Source organism: Scatophagus argus, chromosome 11 (genome assembly GCF_020382885.2).
Source record: "Scatophagus argus isolate fScaArg1 chromosome 11, fScaArg1.pri, whole genome shotgun sequence".
In the NCBI taxonomy this organism is placed as follows: Eukaryota; Metazoa; Chordata; class Actinopteri; family Scatophagidae; genus Scatophagus; species Scatophagus argus.
The window spans coordinates 9,989,659-10,004,248 of record NC_058503.1 but is presented as its reverse complement, the minus strand read 5'-3'; the positions used below and the strand labels follow the sequence as shown (position 1 = coordinate 10,004,248).

The window sequence follows — 14,590 nt, the reverse complement described above, 5'->3', positions numbered from 1 at the left end:
TAACGCAGTATCAATACATCTACTGTATGTCAATATATCTTGTTGCTCTAAAGATAAATGGGCTAAATGAAATGTAATCCTATAGCCATAAAATTATGCAAAATCTGACCACTTCAACAAGTGAACATTATCAGCCATTACGTAGTGTGCATGAGTTAAGGCCTTCCACTATGAAAATACCCTTCAGCAGAACTGACAACTGAAATGACAATATGAACCTTTTGAAATGAGAAATTCCATGTCACAACAATCCACAGTTTTAAAAGTGCCAATGGCAACCGTGTGACGGCTCTGTCACTTTTGGGCACCAAAAAAAAAAAAAAAAAATCACTTTAGAGGTGATCGGAATAATCCACAGACCTTGCTGTCAGCAAAAATTTTGAGTGACTAAGTAATGATTTCTGGAAAGAGGCATTACTGTTGAATTATTATTGTTCTATTAATGTCCATGTAGGAGCCATTTCTAGAGCTAAGTGTATGAAGAACACCACACTGGTCCAGTAGGAGTCATCTTTGTGGTTTAGATCACTTACAATGAAGGCACGAGGCGAGCACTGCATTGTTGTTTTGGTCAAATGTATGGCTGGATGGAGATTTATGGATGGTGGTTGTGGATTCTTCAACTTACCACACTGAAGAACATTAATGGTGAGCAATAAATATTCCATCAAAGACAAAACGCAGAAATTGGATGCTGTTACTTCACTAGTCAAAGAGGTGCTTTGACAGACAAGTTCGGGAAGTTCAAACATCCTGCTTAAACATTTTTTTGGTACTTTGAGCTCCACAAGTGAACTGCCATTTAGTGCCACTGATTCCAAAACTGAGCTACTCACACCAAATTAATCGAGCATTACAGATGACAAAAATCTGTACTTCTGTGGTGAACTGTCCCTTTAACATAACACACAAAACAAGATTCAAGTCTGAAACAAGGCTTATTACATACGCATTAGCTGCACAAGTAACTGAAATAGGGAATTATTTTTATACCCACAGTGGACCTGCAAGGTGAAGGGAAGGGTTTCTTCTTTCAACAGGGCTGCGTTGGTGACGACACACTGGACCACGTGGTTATTGATTTCTGTGGTTGGTACTCCAAACAGAGAGCTGACTGTGGTAGTTGTACCGTTGTCATGCTTGGTGGAGTTGGTTGTTGCCCTCACTTTTCCTTCCAGAGTACCAGTCAACCACTTCACCTCCGCGGGAGGCCTGGAACCAGCAGCCGTGCACAGAACCAGGAAAACCTCCTCATTGCCCAGAACAGGAATATTGTACTGGAGGCTTGAGACTGAAGGAACTAGTAGAGTTACAGTACACAAAGAGTCAACATGCAAGCAAGAATGTATGGAAAATATCCAGTGCAATACATTAATACATTAATACATTTTACCAAGCACGTTTAGAGGCACTTCTGTCTTGTGGTTTCCACTGGGGAACATAGTGAAGACACATGCGTAGCTGCCTTCATCCATCAGTGTGACATTGGAAAACTGGAGTGTTCCATTGCAGTCATTAACACTCCCAACAAATGTAAAACGTTTATCTTGTACAGTGACAACTTCTGGTCCATGTGTGGACACGACTGTGAAGAAGTTTTCATTCTCAGTTTTTTTCCTGGTTTTTCTCTGCCATGAAATCTGAGTAACCGTCTCCGTGGTGTCAATGACTTCGCACGGTAAGACAGCAGTCCCTCCTTGTCCCACGGTGATGTTTCCTCCAATCACCTGTAGAGCTGCAAGAGTCAGAAATTCTCATCAGGCATTCAGATCACATCTCAGAAAGGTTAAACAAAAGGAAAAAACACACATGAATTTACACAAAATGTAATTAAAACAAAAAAAAATTACTTAAAACACATTTTTTAATGCATAAAACCGCATGGAACACACAATTGAACAATAGCTGCCCACTGATCCTCGTGGTGTCAGGGATGTTGCCGTCGCTGAGGCAGAAAAAGCTGAACCCCGATGCAGAGTGTAAAAAGGGCTGGCAGGCGAGGCGGAGGTCCAAGCAACAGTCTTTACTTTAACATAACAAAAACCAACTCAAAAAGGCACACACTTACTGTGTCCTAGGATCTATGAATAACTGTGGCTAAACTCCTGGCAAAAACAAGGCAAGTCATGGCAAAGCAAAACTAAACAAATGTTCCTGGCTTGACATGGGTAAAAGACGCTCTTACAAAGGTGACTGGGAAGACAAGGACTAAATAGACATGACAACAAGACACAGGTGACACACATTAGGAGGGAGAAAGCAATCAGGAAAACCAAAAAGCAAAGCTACATGAAAACAGAACACACAGGGGAAGTGGTGCTTTTCAAAATAAAACAGGACATGACAAAAACCTTGAACATAATACATGGAAACACAAGACACACATGAAACATGACACAAGGACTCAAAAATCCCCCCCCCCCTTTAGAGACAGATCCCAGATGTCCCTAAACAGAAAAACCAGTGCATAACCAGGCCGTGTGGGTGGAGGGGGACCAGGAAGGAGGGAACAACCAAAGCAATAAACAAAGAAAAACAAAGTCAGTGATTCAGCCCGGGTGAAGGGCATAGGCCCGGCCTGAAACCTCAGGCGGGTGGCCCCAGTTCAACACCCAAGTGGGGCTTGATGCATCAGGGGGTCTGCCCAAGAGCTGGGCCAGGACACAATGTGAGGCCTCAGGCACTCTGCTGCACCATCAGGGTCTGGACTAGAGCACTGATCTCCGCGGCGGTAGGTAGCTTGGTCCACGGAGCAGGGACAGGGTCGCTAATCTCTGCGGCGGCTGGCGGCTCGACCCGCGGAGTCTGCACCGGCAGTGGGGAGCCTGTTGCTGGATGCAGGCCTCCCCTGGGCATGAAGCGGCGCATCTGCTCCTCCCAGAGTTCAACCAAATTGGGAAGCCGGGTCGCCAGTCCGGTCTGACTTCCAATTAAACTTATACTTAAACAAACTGATCCGGAAGTTATATTCAGAGTTTTCGATTAAAATATTAACTGTCTGATCAGTATGTACCGTCGTTTGCTTCAAATATTAACACCTCAAACTTTACTCAGTATGTCATCCATGCATTTTAAAATTCCATAAAAATCCAAATGAAATTGTGTTCAGCAAAATCATCCAGGTTCTTGTGAAGCATTTTCCCTCCCTTTCAATAGCTGTTCTTCCGCTGCTCTTAAAATAAATAAATCAATGGAACATGCAAATGAAGTTTTAGGAAAACCACAAAACTTTGTTGTTGTTGCAAAAAAAAGAAGTTTAACAATACTAAATGTAAAACAGCTCTCAGATCAATAGTCTAATAAACAAAATCAATAAATAATTCAAATGTGTTGTGTGAAACTTGTCATATGCTTTACTGATCGTAAATGTGGCAAGTGAACCAACCAACCACATGAATTTACACAAAATGTAATTTTTAACAAAAAAAACTTTACTTACACAAAACACACTTTTTAATGCATAAAACTGCATGGAACACACTGGCTTACATGTGGAATCTTTCCCCATGTTTTGAACAAAAGCTGCCCACTGATCCTCACGGATGGGTTCAACACAAAGGAAACGAGTTTCACTACGCTGTAGTGCCGCATGTGATGAATTAAGAGTCTCCTCTTACCGTCATTTTGTATTCATTTTTGGATTTTCAAATATTAAGTTAGTTGAAAAACACTTGGTAACCAGGGAACAAAGGAGTTTGAATCAATCTTTCTTCATGATTACATGTGACCTTGCCGGTGAACTAGCCGGTGTCATGCCTGGTGTTTTTTGTTATGCTCTCTTTTGATTTCAGTCCGTGTGCCATGTTTCATGTTCAAGGTTTTTGTCATGTCCCGTTTTATTTTGAAATTGTCTCTTCCCCTGTGTGCCCGGTTTTCTTGTAGCTTTGCTTTTGGTTTTCTTCGTTGTCTTGTCTATGTAGTCCTTGTCTTCCCAGCCACTTTTGTCAGAGCGTTACTTTTGTATGCCTTTTTTGCCTTGCCTTGCCTTGTCTTGCCAAGCCATGCCAGGAGTATTTCTGTTTTTGTTCTTTTCAAAATAAAGTTCATTGCTTGGACCTCTGCGTCGCCTGCCTGCCCTATTTTGACTCTGCATTGGGGTTCAGCCTTTTCTGCGTCAGCGACGCCGACAAACCTGACACAAAGACTCCGTCATTTTTAAATACTTAAATATAACAGGTAATTAGCAACTAGTAGGACTTTGGTTTGGTTAACTAAAAACTCTCCACAGCTTATGCACATATTACAAACACAACCTGTACGGTACCATCTGTTCTTTATCCTCATTTTCAGTACAACACAACAAACACGTTGCATCGTAGACAAGCTGCCTGCGTAAAGAAAAGGTCGTTCACTGTACATACCTTCAGCTGTGCTCAGGTTTAACACTAACATCAGTAAAAGCATCGTGGAGCTACACGGCATCCATGTTCAGAGATAAAAACCCGACAAAGGACTTCTTCCATCTCGTGTGTGCGGAGCTGAGTCGCCACGTCACGAGGCACACGTGGGAGGGGAGGATATCAATTAATCTCACTGAAACAAATAAAAAACGGGCTTGTTTTTGGCGACAAGTCAACGTTAGCAGGTGCAGCTGCAGCCGCACTTTTCTTTAACTGTCTGATCAGTATGTACCGTCGTTTGCCTCAAACTTTACTCAGTATGTCATCCCTGCATTTTAAAATTCCATAAAAATCCAAATGAAATTGTGTTCAGCAATTCCCTCCCTTTCATCAGCTGTTCTTCTGCTGCTCTTAAAATAAATAAAGCAATGGAAAATGCAAATGAAGTTTTAGGAAAACAACTAAACTTTGTTGTTGTTGCATAAAAAGAAGAAGAAAATGAAGTTTAACAATACTAAATGTAAAACAGCTTTCAGATCAATAGCCTAATAAACAAAATCAATAAATAACTCAAATGTGTTGTGTGAAACTTGCCATATGCTTTACTTGCCACATTCACGATGAATGTGGCAAGTGAACCATTTAGTGGCAGTTACAGATAAAGCCCTGTCTGCCTTCTGTAGCTTATAAAAATTTGTTACAGAAGATAAAGACAGGATTTTTATCTCATTGTTTATGCTAAAGACCTGCAGTGGGTGTAACACAAAGAATCGAGCCAGGACTACAATATATTATAAAAAATTTTAAAAATAATAATTGGCTTCATATTTCATATATTTAGGCCTGCTATTCTGCTTTAAAAGAGACTGAGGAAATACACGGGTCTGGAGAGTTCAGGGGTTTTTTTTAACCACTACAGCCTGCATATATCAGGCTTTTTTATTATTATTATTTCAGATCAATCAGAAGTACCAGCCAACAAAAATTCGTGCTGATGCCGAATTTGCTGTTTTAATAAATATATATACACAACAGATATACAATGGTTACATTTCTCACTGTCATATTGATAACTACCAAAATATGCATTTTGTATTATTATTATTATTATTATTATCGTTAGATTACATTCAATAAAGACCTTTAAAAGAGAAAAAGAAATCTCTGAAAGTGTACCTCACCCATCATGCTGCATTTAGGACAACTGTACAAACTGAGTTTTAATCATTTGCATATTTTTTGCAAAATGATTACATTGTCATTTTCAAATGTGCTTTGCAAATTGTGGTAACAAAGGTATCTTTCAAGTTTTGCAAGAATGTTTGAATTAGATACAAATGTGGGACCAGAACGTCCTTCTTACTGAAAGACTCAAGCACAGCCTACAGTTCAGATCTTGTGCTCTAATTTTGTATGTGTGGGTGACAAATAGATGAATGAAATTTGAAATGCTAATTTAATAGATTCATGCAGGAAAGAGGAGGCCACCAAGTGGTTGGATGAATGATGTTAAACAAAAAACCGACAAGCAAAAAGCAATATATTTCTTCTGACATTCCTGTGTCTAAATTTATTTCATACTGACCATTTCCTGTTGACAAAAAGTTGCTGTGAGTGGGTTCTCATGCCAGAGGGCGGCAGATGGTCCAAAGCTGCTGAGAGAGTTCATATATACTTGAATGTTGTTGTCTGATCTGCACCAGAGCAATACACACTAAAAAGACTCAAAAACTGACATTTCAAGAAAGATACAAGGTGAACAACTAGCAGTTTACAACTGAAACACAAATCATTCAGAGTATAATTGTTATTCAGATTTGAATATAATCTCTTACTACAAGTTTCAACCCAGTAGTTGTTAAAATGTATGTAAACAACGAGAGGGAGATAGAGAGAGAGAAAAGATTTAAATTGTAATTTGGCTTGAGCTGTTGAACCCATTCTGCTTAGAGACAGTGATGGGCACCGCTGAACCCAACCTTTTTCCCTTTAATGATTAATCCAACGGCGATCAGAATTAATGAATGACTCCATTGTGGAGGAGCTGATGTAGGAGGAGAGCCATTCTTCCTGACAGAGTTCAAAAAGTCCAGAGCCATCTGGGAACAGTTCTTCATTGTTTAGAGCATAAAAAACTACAGTTTGTAGGAGTAGAAATGAAGGAAACCTCTGTTTCAAAAAGAAAATTTATTTCTGTCTGCCAACAAACTCACTGACCTGCATGGCGCTTAAATACTGGCAGCTTCAGGAGGACTTGATTAGAGAGAATGATCAGCAGGTGTTCAGGTGAAGAGATGGGAGACAAACCGAGGAGATCAACTAGTCATGTTAACAGTTACTCAAGTAAAGTTGCACTTATAGAGAGGAGGCGCAATGTAATGTAATGTAATGCAGCGGACTGGTACAAAGTCAACAACCTGTCCATGAACGTCAACAAGACCAAAGAGATGACTGACTTCAGAAGAGCACAGGGGGACTGCTCTCTGCTGAGCATTGATGGCTCCACTGTGGAGATCGTTCACTTGGCTCCGCTATTAGGAACTATAACCCTCTATATGCCCAGCAGTGACTCCACTTCCTGAGGAAGTTGAGGAAAGCTCCTCCTCCTCCCCTGTCTTCAGGAGGACCGTTGAGGCAGCTGCATCACTGCCTGGTATGGCAACCCCAGGATGTTTCTGCCACATCCTTCTGATCAGGTTTAATCAGTTTCTCCATGTATTAACCACATCCTCAGGAAAGTGGAGTCCAGCGTTCATTTGACTCAACGAGTTCCTCTGATCGGCTTGGCTTTGGGCCTTTTCATTTCTTTTTCTGTCAATCTGAGCACGTGCACTGAATACTTGCTGAATGAAACTGCCTAAAAACAGGTTGTCCTTTGTCTTTCAAATCTTTTGACCAATTAAACTTCAAATGATTATAGCAGCTTTTAAATTTCAAATCAGATTCAATGACCAAAACAATATCATAACAAGAATGTGTATTTATCATTCACCCTCCATCTCAGAGATTTATATGTTTGGCAAAGCAAGGCAAGTTTATTTGTGCTGTACCTTTCAACAACAAGGCAATTCACAATGCTTCACATGAAAGAAAGCATCAAGACAAGAAAAGAACAAAAGCAACGTAAGTAAACTGAAACAACAGAAAAATGTGAAAGTTCAGTCAGGTAGAAGATCTCCTCAAGTCACAAGCATATTTGTGCAAACCTTAAGCTCCACCATCTCATTTGGTCCTTGTTTTATTTATATTGAGCGCACCCACAAGGACACGTTGACAGACGTTGAATGACGAAGCAGGAGGGGTTGGAGCCTATCCCAGCTCACTGTGGGCGAGAGGCGGGGTCGCCCTGGACTTTTTTTTTTTTTTTTAATTGCTTTATTTAACAACCATATATGAAACAAACAATAATACATAATACATAATGGTGAACAATATACAACATGAAACTGAGAAAGAGGTAAATGATGCAGAAAATAATAATAAAAAACAGAAGTAAATTGAAAAATAAGAATGAAATAAATAAAAAATAGAAATAAATACATGCCAGGGGTCACAAGTAAAATAGGAGAAAAAATTAACTTGAATTAAAAATATTATTAAAGTGGGAGCACACCCTCATAGTTTTAACAGCTTTGTTATATTTAGGAGAAGACATTGATTTAAAATACAATTCGAGTTCTTTCATAAAAACACAAAAAAAGAGGTCTGACTTTGGACAGTTTACATTTGTGGATGTAGAATTTTGCAAGAATTATAATAAGATTAATTAAATAATATTCTCTTTCAACTGAAGTATCAATCTTGAAAAAACCAAAGAGCACATCTTGCGGTTATTCTTACAACTAGATGCGTTGAAGCATACTTTACCAACTGGTGAGTCAGTTACAGCTGTAAAAGGGACATCAGGCATAGAAACAGACATATTATCTTTGAATAACATAAGAACACCAGATGAACAGCATCGAAGACTATAGCATACTGTTTAGGTATTATAGGTATCCCATAGTGTTGAAGGCATTCCTGATAAGAAAATAAAACACCATCTCTGTTGAATAGTTGTTTTACCCAGATAATATTATTGTTAAACCATTCCTCAAAGAAAAAGGATCTGTTTCGGTAGAGTAAATCTTTGTTATTCCAAATAGAGTAATGGTGCTGTGAGAAATTGTGCTTGTGAAAGTTGGAGAGATGAACAGGAATTTCCTCTATGTCATAGTTGCGTGTCAAAAGGAATTTTAGACCAACAATTTTAGAAAAAACATAGTTAGGGATACTATTCCATATAGAGTCAGGTTTTCTCAAGAATTGTTTGATCCTGAGTTCATTAAATCTTCCTTGATCTTGAAGGTGTTGTTCAAAGCTCCTCATTTTCACATGTCTTCATGACAACAGATTTTTTATGTTTAGTTCAGAATAATCTAACAAGTTTAAAACCAATCTGATATTATTACATATGTCTATTGTTCATGAATCCAGATTGTGATTCGTCTATAACAGAATCCAAAACTAGCTTAAGCCTTTTTGCAACAATAATTGCTAACACCTTATAATCATTGTTTAAAAGACAAATGGGGCGCCAATTATCAATAAGCAGTACATCCTTATTAGGTTTCAGAATAAGCCATGTGTTAATGTTGGAGGGAGCAGTTCATTGTCTATGCTTTCTGTGAAAACCTTCAATAAGAATGGGGCTAACTGATCGACTAAAGCTCTGTAAAATTCAAAAGTACATCCATCCACTCCGGGGGAAAGAGAGGTTATGGTAGATACTATCTTCTTCTAAACTTCTCAGGCTGCCTAGATCAGAGCTATATTTCCTTAAGTAAGGAAATACAAAGCAATTTCAAATTTCATAAGTTCCCACTTGATACCATATTTATTGACAATCTTAGCCTCATTCCAATATACAATATTTCCAATAAGTCTTCCAACTTCAGCTTTTACATCTTCATAATTCAAAATTGAACTATTCAATTTCCAATATGAGGAGTGGTTAAAGCAAGCAGAGGAGAATAAAGAGATAACAATATGTATAGCTTTATGATCAGTTAATGGAGTAGCCGTAATTTGTGTCGTATTTTCTCTAAGACCTCTGGAGCCAATAATCTATCCTAGATTGTCATTAGGAAATTTTTCTCTCCAAATATCTATCAAGTGAAATTTTTGCATGAAACGCTTTAAATAACAGCTTACATTAGTGTTTTGTCTTGATGGCCATCTGTCCACTACACTATCAAGAGCAACATTAAAATCTCCACCAATTAAAAGGAAGGCATTAAGGTTCGCCATGGACTGGTCGCCAGTCGCAGGGCTGACACAAAGACAGACAACCACACACGCACACACACTCACACCTAGGGGCAATGTAGAGTAGCCAGTTAAGTTAATGTGCATGTTTTGGGGAATTGTGGGAGGAAGCCGGAGTACCCGGAAGAAAACCCACACAGGCGCAGGGAGAATGTGCACAGAAGGGTCCAGACTGGATACAAACCTGCAACCCTCTAGCCGTGAGGTGACAGTGCACCTCCCGCCCGCAAGGAAAGGTGTATGTCAAAAATACAGGATTTAAAAATGTTTTTTTAGGCCCCATTGATGCACAGCTTTTATTTTTTAATATGAACTTTTACACTGCGTGTTTCTAGCCAAAAGGGGGCCTGGTTGTTCTCACTACAGAGATCTGACATATAGCTTCTCTTGTAAAGGAGACTGAAGACGATGACAGAAGATTTAACTGTTGTGACAGGCAATACTAATCACGAGTGAACTCTACGTCTAAATTCGGCAGAGTGCATTTTGCGAGTGATTCATCAAAATAAAGATGAGTATTTTGTGCTTGCCACACATGTTTACATAGAGGGCTGACTGTGGGTTGCTTCTCGGTCTTCTACCTTCTCTTCTGTACAGATTTCATTCATCTGTACAGCTTTCATCTAGATAATGGGGTTACTATAACAGATTAAATGCATTGAATTCCTTTAAAAAAAGTCATGCAGCAGAATGCTCATTACAACCATAATCTCTTATGGTTGTTTATTGCTCTTATGGTTATTTTTTTTAAAAATAATAAAAAGTACATTCATAACCTAAAAAATTAAAGTATAAAATCTGAAAAGAGAAAACAGCAGACAGTCTTTCTTAAAATAAGTGTTTCCCCCCCTTTGATTCTTTGCTTCCTTTCAGATGATCAGTTCAGAAACTTGAATTTCTCTCATCTCTGTGGTGCAATTAAAGGCTCCCTATGGGGTTTCCAACCACATCTAATCATCACACAACTTTTCATTAAGGGTAACCAGCAAGTCTCATGTATCATTAATGCAGTGTAAACATGTTCTACAGGTCAACACAAAGTTTGGTGAAGACATTCATGATCCCCCTTCTTAGCAGGTTGGTATTTTTGGGTCCAAGTCAACTGTCTTGACCAGGGGTCGGCAACCCGCGGCTCTGGAGCCGCATGCGGCTCTTCAGCGCCTCCCTAGTGGCTCCCTGGAGCTTTTTCAAAAATGTATGAAAATGGAAAAAAATAGGGGGGGATATCTATTTTGTTTTAATATGGTTTCTGTAGGAGGACAAACATGACACAAACATTCTTAACGTTTTCCAATGCTGTAAAAATGTTTATAGCAAATATTAAATTTCAACATTTCTGTCAACGACGATGTGCGTCACAGCCTGCGACACACGTTTCAGTGCGACGCGGTGCCACGCAGGTGGCTGTTGTAAACAAACCGGCGGGTGTGTCATGGGCCATGGATCCCAAAGGGGAAAAGCGAAAGATAGCTGATGAGAACAGAGGATTCAAGGAAGAATGAACCGAATCATTTGCTTTCATTGCCGATGCGGAAGGATTGCCTGCATGTTTGCTTTGTAATGAGAAGTTGTCAAATAACAAAAAGAGTGATTTGGAAAGACATTTCCAGGGAAGGCATGCTAAATTTGCAGCAGACCACCCAGTTGGGAGTGAGAGAGAAAAAGTGCGATTGCTTTACTTTTGGAGAAATTAGAGGAGCGCAAAGATAGATTTAAGAAGTGGATTGCATCTCCAAACTCCACTTCTGCTGCTAGTTTTGTTGCAACGTAATAACGCGTGGAAAACCGTTCACAGATGGTGAGTACATGAAGGATTCATTCATCAAATTGGTCATTTTGGTAAGCTAATATAGCTAATATACACTTACAGCCTGTGTTCCCTTCATATAAGGCTTTTAATTTTTTGCGGCTCCAGACAGATTTGTTTTTTGTTTTTTTTGTTCAATATGGCTCTTTGAACATTTTGGGTTGCCGACCCCTGGTCTTGACAATAAATAGACTGACTTATGATAATAAATAGATAATAACACTTACAGGGAAACGCAAGAACACAGCTCATATTCATTACAGAATAATTGTTTTCTTCATCATTTGTAACCCAGAACTTCATTTTGACCTTTAATGAACTTGTGAGTTTACCCTTAAATGAGAATGTCAATACACAATAGGTCAATAACAACAAAGAATAAAAGCTTGTTCCAGCACGATTACTTAGAGCAACCTTTTCTCTGTTGTGTGCATGTAAACATCCTTCAAAGTCAGCTGCTGATATCAGCAGCAGTTCATGCTGTTTTCACACGTTAACTGCTGCTGATATCAGCAGTTAATGCTGTTGGTGGAAAACATGTCAAGAACTCAGCGAATGCAGCAGTTAGGGACGTTACAACAAGCACAGACAGTTAAAAACGATAAGCTGAAGATAACTGAGGCTGAGTTTAAGTCTCTCTTCAAAGTCACTTGAGAGTCTCATGGCCTCATTTGTTATTTTAGAACAAATTCTTTGTTTCTGCCATTTTAGCTTGAAAATATCAGTCAGTATTTACAGTTTGCAATCCTCATTGTTTTTTCTTTCTTCTGTTGTTGAAAAAATAAGCAAGTATCATTGTTAATGCTAAGAAGGGTGACTAATGGGTTCATGTCCTAACTCTGAGAAACCCAGCACATTGATTTTTCATCAATTCAATCCCACATACAGTGGCGTACACAGAATTCTCTCACAGGTTCGGCCAGATGTGACCACTGGAAAACTTAGAGCAGCACACCAGAAGCAAAGACCATAACTGAACTTCAGGATATCTATTGTGTTGTTGTGCTAGCCTGTCTCTGATCGTCTGTGAGGACAGACGGTTTGGTTTGGCAGTAATGCGGGTGCTGTACTCGACTGATTGTGGAGAAGAGAGAGCTGAGCTGGAAGGAAAAGATTTACCAGTCGATCTCTGTTCCAAAGCCACACCTGAGAGTCCAAATGATTACACGTCAGATGCTCTCCCACCCATCATTATGAAGTGCTTTGAGAGACTAATATTAAAACATCTCCAAACAAGTCTCCCTTCAGCCTTCGACCAGCACCAGTTTATGGACGGCACAGACTGACGGAGGATGCCGTCCGTTCAGCACCGGCTCAACGCAAGGCCATGTGCTGATCCAAACACTGTACTCACTGCACACATATGAGCCCATATGTGTCCATTCTACTGATATCATCAATACATTTGCAGATGATACTTCAGTAGTCAGGCTCATATCAGCAGAAGATGAGTCTGCATAAAGGAACAAGGTCCAGAAACTGGTGAGATGGTGTTCAGTCGATAATCTGATACGGGACACAAAACCCCCTGAAGAACCCATCCTTGATTTTAGAAAGCACAGAACAGACCTCTCACTGCTATTCTAGATGCTGTGCCTTGTGCATTAACCAGACACCAGTGTGCATAACGGTTATCATGTAGCCTGGCTTTTCTTGTTTCACTGTCCATAGAGTTTACACATCAACAGAAACTCTCTTTTAGTTATTTCAGTTTCAATATAATACACATCTGGCCCGTTACATTTTTACAGCACCATGAGCTTTAACCACAATGCAAATCAAGAATCAACAATCAAGGGGGCAGCCGTGGCCCAGAGGTTGAAGAAGCGGCTTGTGATCGGAGGGTCACCGGTTTGATTCCCCCACAGGAAGGGCAGGAAGAATTTGGGTGTGGTGGAGTGATTAATGCAACAAATGCTCCCCCCCTCAATTAGCCGGCTGATGTGCCCTTGAGCAAGGCACTTAACTTCCAATTTGCTCCCCGGGCGCTTGATGCTGCCCACTGCTCCTGTGTGTGTTTCACCGCATGTAATTTGATGGGTGTTGCATGTGTTCAACTAAGGATAGGTCAAATGCAGAAGACGAATTCAGTGTGTGCATGTAAAAATATATATACTGTCAATAAAGTGATTCTTCTTCTTCTTCTTCTTCTAGAAGAATCATGAATCTTTATTGTCATTATGCAAAGCACAACGAAATTTTGTTCAGCAGCTCTTGGCACACAGTAAGACACATAATATAAAAAAGGCACACCTAATACATATCTGAAAAAGAAACAGATTTAAAAATAAACAAAACTAGTACAAAGTATCAGTGCAAATTCTGATCTTTAAAAATGACCGGCATGAATGAATATATTGCACATATTGCAGCACACTGAAGTCTTGTGAGGTGATTAAGGAACATCTGTAAATTGGGGACACATAAAAATGCTGGGCTACAAGTTTTAATCACCCCTATTAGCAGCAGAACATACTTAAGGAATGACATCTGACTAAAAGAAAAAAATTGTTGATAATTTGGGGGGACAAAGGCTGACCCAGATGTTTCAAAGCTTGGATCATCGCCATGGTAACTGATGTCTAAATCAGTATTCACATGCTTTTTTGTTTTCAGGGGGAAGCTACACCGGAAAAAGAAGAGCAAGAAACAAGTTCCTCTATTGTGTTTCATTCGTTTTTAAACTTCCACATATAAAAATGGGAGCGTGTAAGTGATACACGCGCACAGAACGGCAACCGCAAAACATGTCAGCTCCACATGCTCAAATGTGGTTTAATAAGCATGTGGCTGAGGCAGGGACAGGCTAATATCTCCCCTCCTGTCCTCATCTCTCATTAGACTCATAAATACAATAACAGAGCAGTATATAAGTAAACACTGAATTTGAATAAAGAAACAATAGCTTGTGATTGGCCGGATCACAAATAGCCCCATCCAAATACACATGTAAATTTCACTAATCACCCTCCCAAGCAGTTTATTTTAGCTGAGCAAGACTTGCACCTTCATGGACACTCACTTAACCTCTACTGGTCCCTGTATGCTGCATTGCTTTCAAAATTATGTTCAGTAGCACAAGCTTTCCAGGAGATTTCTTTTGTTTTCTCACATACTGATCAGAAAGGCAGCTTTT

General features: G+C 39.6%; 2 protein-coding genes across 2 annotated transcripts in view; both read right to left on the bottom strand.

The window, feature by feature from the left end:
- The window catches only part of LOC124067625 (hemicentin-1-like), a 48,118-nt gene extending 46,995 nt beyond the window's left edge, over positions 1 to 1,123 (bottom strand). Inside the window, exon 1 of the mRNA XM_046405154.1 lies at positions 998 to 1,123. The gene's annotated coding sequence lies outside the window, so the exon portion shown is untranslated. The remainder of the gene's footprint in view (positions 1 to 997) is intronic.
- Positions 920 to 4,519, bottom strand: LOC124067632 (nectin-1-like). Its single transcript, XM_046405166.1, has 3 exons — positions 4,362 to 4,519; positions 1,394 to 1,735; positions 920 to 1,300 (listed from the first exon to the last, which is right to left on the bottom strand). Exons 1-3 carry the CDS (start codon positions 4,420 to 4,422, stop codon positions 942 to 944), a joined length of 762 nt encoding a protein of 253 aa, XP_046261122.1. The 5' UTR covers positions 4,423 to 4,519; the 3' UTR covers positions 920 to 941.
- Between the last annotated feature and the right edge of the window lie 10,071 nt (positions 4,520 to 14,590).